Source organism: Brassica rapa, chromosome A07 (assembly GCF_000309985.2).
Source record: "Brassica rapa cultivar Chiifu-401-42 chromosome A07, CAAS_Brap_v3.01, whole genome shotgun sequence".
Taxonomy (NCBI): Eukaryota; Viridiplantae; Streptophyta; class Magnoliopsida; order Brassicales; family Brassicaceae; genus Brassica; species Brassica rapa.
In genome coordinates this window covers 4,480,448-4,485,783 of record NC_024801.2, presented here as the reverse complement: position 1 = coordinate 4,485,783, position 5,336 = coordinate 4,480,448, and the positions used below count along the sequence as shown (strand labels likewise).

Here is a 5,336-nt window from a genome sequence, read left to right as displayed (position 1 = left end):
TAAAAAATGTTTTTGATAAAATTGGAATTATTTAATTTCGTATATAAAAAATGTAGCCGTGTACATGTGGTGGTTACTCTCAAAATTAAAACTATGTAAACGGCATCAAAAAAAAAGTAAACGGCATGTTCAAAGTTCAAACTTGTAAGGAGTGGTGGTTAGTTACTTAGTTTCGAAAAAATATCATGTAGTAGTTACTTTAAAAAATTAAAAGGGCATTACAATTATCATTAAAAAAATATGTATTGTTGAAATATTTGTTGGACCCTACTTTTATCAATGGGTCACACTGCTGTTTTAATAGAATAGATGAAAAAGAAAAACTATTCCTTATTAATGATAAAAAATTTAGAAATGTTAAAGAACACATTGTTCCTCTTCATTCTTTGGTCACCGTTCATATCTGTTTTGGTTTTTCAATTGCCGACTTTGCCACCCTTTTTTGCCAATCTATTGACATTTTCCATAATGTGTTCGGTGGTTTTCATAATTGTGCATTCGGTCGGTGAGATCCAGATTATTTTTGTTATTACTTAGTTAAGCAGCTACGATAAAGTTGGGTATACATGCTTGGAAATTAGAGTAACTTGGAAGCTTTATGCCAATAAATACAACTCATAGACATCCCATTAACATAATTCGATAACATTCGAGCTAACGTGTCAACAGATCTAGCACCGCCAACTCTCACATGGCATCGTGGGTTGTATTATAGTACTACAATAAAACAGCTTTAATACGACGCTATGTATCTGCGTTTTATATGATTCCACTTTCCTCTATTTAAATAAATCCTTCACTTTCCTCCGCTTACATTTCCCTACACTGAACCATCACTCAGAAAAAAATGGCTCGACAATTTGCTGTTGTTGCGATCTGTATCGTCCTCATCGCCAGCGTTGGAGGTCAAGCTCCGTCTTCACCACCAACCACCACACCAGCACCACCGACTACAACAACTCCGCCACCAGCAGCCACTCCTCCTCCTGTCTCAGCTCCTCCACCAGTAACAACTTCTCCTCCTCCGGCTACTCCTCCTCCAGTCTCTACACCTCCCCCAGTCGCTTCTCCACCTCCAGCAACTCCTCCTCCCGTCGCTTCTCCTCCTCCCGTTGCTACTCCTCCTCCAGCTCCTCTTGCATCTCCTCCCGCTCAGGTTCCGGCTGCAGCTCCAACTACGAAGCCAGACGCTCCTTCTTCATCTCCGTTGTCTAGCCCACCTTCCCCAGCTACTGATGCTCCCGGACCAAGCACCACTTCCCTCTCTCCAGGACCCTCCACCGACTCAAATGACCAGGTCCGTAAAACCTTTTTTCGAGTAGATCTTCTACAATGCGTTTCAGATCTGAGATGTTTTAACTTTTAAACTCGTTCACTAAGTACCATTGGATAATTTCTGACTAGATTTAATCTAGTCTTGACTAAATATCAGCGCAATTTAGCATAGGAACTCTAGTCTACACTAAATTAAGCAGTAGTAGCGCAATTTAGCAAGTAAATGCTAGCGCGCTGTTATGTATTTGCCTATTTTCGGACCGTTGCTGCTGCTTGAGGTGTCAACAGGGTGTGTCCATGAACCCAGTCCAATTCATCTTGGGCGAACATGGATGCGTCCAATTAATAAATGTCTAATTGGACAAAGATCAATTGGTATATTGTCCAACTGGATAAAACCAAATAGACAATGGATGTCCATGGAGTTTAACAAAAAAAAATATATAGCTTTACAATTTTAACAAAAATGGTTCTATCAGGAAATCAAGATTTAACGATTTTTATGAAAAACATAATTTCAAAATTTCGGCAGAAAAACGTAATTTTATAGTTTTAACAAGAAAATTTATAATTTATAATGTTGGCAGGAAAACATAATATCACAATTTTCATGGAATTCTAAAGTTTTGGCTAGAAAACGTTATTTCACGGTTTGGCAGAGAACACACAATTTCACGATTTTGGAGGGAAACAGCAATTTCACAATTTTTGCGGGAAAACGTAAATTACTGGTTTTGGCGGGAAAAAATAACTTTCCGGTTTTAAAGGAAAAATGTAATTTCACGGTTTTGGCGAAAAACACACAATTTTACGATTTTGGCGGGAAAACATAATTTTCAATTTTGGTGGAAAATGTAAATTTCAATTTTGGCGGGAAAATGTAATTTTCCGGTTTTGGTGGGAGAACACAATTTTTCCGCTTTGGCGTAAAAATATAATTTCCGATTTTGGTAGGAAAACATGATTTCTCAGTTTTGGCAAGAAACGTAATTTTGGTTTTGCGGAAAATGTAATATTATGATTTTTGCGGGAAACACATTTTTGGTTTAGGGAAGAAAATATAAATTTTCGGATTTGGTGGAAAACGTAAATTTTCGATTTTGGCAGAATTTTTTTTTTGTTTTTTTTTGTGGGAAAACATAATTTATCGGGAAAATATAATTTATAGGATTTGGCGGAAAAGATAGTTCTATATATAGTTTTGACATGAAAAAAAAAAGTATTTTGTCATTTTGGAGATAAAACATAATTTTAAAATTTTAGAGAGTAAAATGTATTAAATAATAATTGAAAAACAATTATAAATACTATTGGGTGTCCATGTGCATGCCCATTTAAACTTGGTATCTGTTGGTGTTGAACAATTGTTTGGACCGTTGCTCAAAAAAAAAAAGAACAATTGTTTGGACCATTGTCCAATATAGACCACCCAGTATCACCCAAAACTGAAATGCTCTAATTGGTCGAGCAAATTTTAGGTCTGAACGGACCATTTGACAGCTGCAGCTGCTACATCTATCTCGAGATCTTCGAACTCGAGGTGTAGCGAATCAGGGTGCAGGAGTCACGTGATTTTGACACTATGAACGTGGGTAATAAACAACTTTCATGTGTCTATAAGTCCGGACCAATAATATTTGATTTAAAAAGAAGATTTAGTTGCTCAAAAAAAAAAGATTTGATTATTGACAAAAAAGTAAGATCTATTTCACTTTAGTCATAAAACAAAGAGTTTCTAGTCATTTAAATAGTTCAAAAGCGTGAGTGATCGAATTCTCCACAATCTGGAAGACACTTTATGTTAGGACCCCGTAAATTTGAGAATCTTTCTAGAGGTAACTCGGATTAATAAATTCACTGAAAAGTCTCATTTTCAATTAAATTATGATGAAATTATAAAACGTTGTATACATAATACAAAGATGCCTCTCTATTCAGTACAAATGAAATGCTGATCCATAACTCTTATGTCCTTGCAGAATGGAGCAAGCAAGATGGTTTCAAGCTTGGTACTTGGATCTGTTCTCGTTTGGTTTATGATTTAAGCGAGACTCTTCCACACGGTGTTCATTGCATTAATTTTTATGTCGACGTTTGTTTGTTCCATTGTTATTAGTTTATTACTTTTGAGACTGAATTCTTTTAGGATTATTATCTTTCGAAGAGGATATTATTGAGAGTTGAGATGGACTGAATTCTTTTGTGGCTTCCTTCCTTATTCTATTTGATTGTTAGTGTACTAGAACTCTTTTTCTGTTTCTATTTTCCCATTTCTAAAACACATAAACATGATAGACTTTAGATCTATGTAACTGAATAATACTTGTAGCTTTTTATTGAATCAATGAAAGAGATACAACTTTGATTGTGATAAGTACTCAAGCTCTCATAACGAACTAAGTACAAATCACCAGTCTCATGGCGACTATGAAGTAAAGACTCATAACGTCTAATACATTCATCATCAAAGCAAAAAGATCACACAATAAGCTACCACTCTATTTATACTCTCTAGAGTTGCCTTCAGTTGTGTAACTGCAAAGCCTCTCCCTGAGACAGAAGTTTCATAACTCTTTTATTTGAATGAAGCCTCAACGGTTTACTCAACCACCATTACCGCTTCTTTCCCTCCCTTCTTCCTGTAATATACCTTCTTGAACCTATCAATACTTTCCCCAATGAAATCCAGCTAGCCCTCAATCTGGTAATCAGGAAAACAAGTAATGAACTCTTGATAACCCAGCCACGAATTTGCCAATGAAGACTTGCCTTGCTACTTAAGCAATAACTCCAATTCGCCTTTACTGTTATAACGTTTATCAAGTACTTCATCTGGTTCAATCACATCATCAGCCACAGTCAAACAGCCTGGAGGAAGATCACTACATTACACATGATGTCCCAACGCATCTTCAACTGAGAGACATGAAAGACAAGGTGAATGCATGCATCATTCGGTAATTGAAGCTTATGTGCCGTCTGGCCAACTCAAGCAATAACCTTATAATGGCCATAGAATTTTGCAGCAAGCTTTTGACAAAAACGACGAGCAACAGTCTTTTGTCGATAAGACTGTAGCTTCAGATAAACCATATCTCCGACTGAAAACTCCACATCTCTTCGAGTCTTATCAGCTTGGTTCTTCATAATCTCTTGCGCCCTCAACAGATTTTGTTTCAAATCATCCAACGCCTCATCTCGTTCTATTAAAGCTTTGTCAAGTTCGAAATTCGTTGTGGAACCAGATTCAAAGCATAACAGAGGAGGAGGGTCCCGACCATACACAACCCTGAACGGAGTAGTTTTTATAGACTTGTGGTATGTAGTATTATACCAGAGTTCTGCCCACACCACGTAAGAGTGCCAAGTTCTTGGATGAGACTACGCAAAACAACGCATGCAAGTCTCTAAACAACGGTTTAAGACCTCTGACTGACCATTAGTTTGTGGATGGAAAGCCGTGTTGTATTTCAATGTTGTTCCCGCTAAGCGAAACACCTCAGACTAGAAAGCTCAAGAAGATACGATCACGGTCTGAAACAATGCTCTTTGGAAATCCATGTAACTTTACTACCTCCGCAATGAACTTCTTGGCCACGTCTAAGGCAGAGAACGGATGTTTGAGAGCCACAAAGTGAGCAAACTTACTGAGACGATCAATTACCACCAATATCACATTGAACCCGTTTGATGTAGGTAATCCCTCAATGAAATCCATGTTGATATCTTCCCAAATTAACTCTGGTATTGGCAATGGCTGAAGAAGACCGGCTGGTGATAGTGTCGAGTGTTTGTGTGTTTGGCAAACAGCACACAAAGCGATATATTGTTGAATCTGTTTGTACATTCCCTTCCAGAAGAAAGAACACTGCACCCTCTTTACTGTTTTCAACACACCAGAGTGACCTCCCATTTTACTGTCATGAGCTTCTTGCAAAATGACTGAGATGAATCTTGAAGTTTTAGAAATAACTAGCCTCTTCTTCGACCACAAATTACCATCGATAACAGAATTCTTCTTTGACAACAACTCTCCTTTCTCAATCTTCTTAATGATACTT

General features: G+C 37.2%; 1 protein-coding gene across 1 annotated transcript; it reads left to right on the top strand.

Moving 5' to 3' along the window:
• The first annotated feature begins 466 nt into the window (after positions 1-466).
• LOC103828476 (classical arabinogalactan protein 9) lies at positions 467-3,537 on the top strand. Its single transcript, XM_009104076.2, has 2 exons — positions 467-1,297; positions 3,255-3,537. Exons 1-2 carry the CDS (start codon positions 848-850, stop codon positions 3,318-3,320), a joined length of 516 nt encoding a protein of 171 aa, XP_009102324.1. The 5' UTR covers positions 467-847; the 3' UTR covers positions 3,321-3,537.
• The last annotated feature ends 1,799 nt before the right edge of the window (positions 3,538-5,336 follow it).

Excerpts from the sequence above, each read along its gene's own strand:
- LOC103828476 (XM_009104076.2), top strand. The coding sequence starts at position 848 with ATGGCTCGACAATTTGCTGTTGTTGCGATCTGTATCGTCCTCATCGCC. Across the intron at positions 1,298-3,254 it reads CCACCGACTCAAATGACCAG|AATGGAGCAAGCAAGATGGT; the intron begins GTCCGTAAAACC and ends ATGTCCTTGCAG.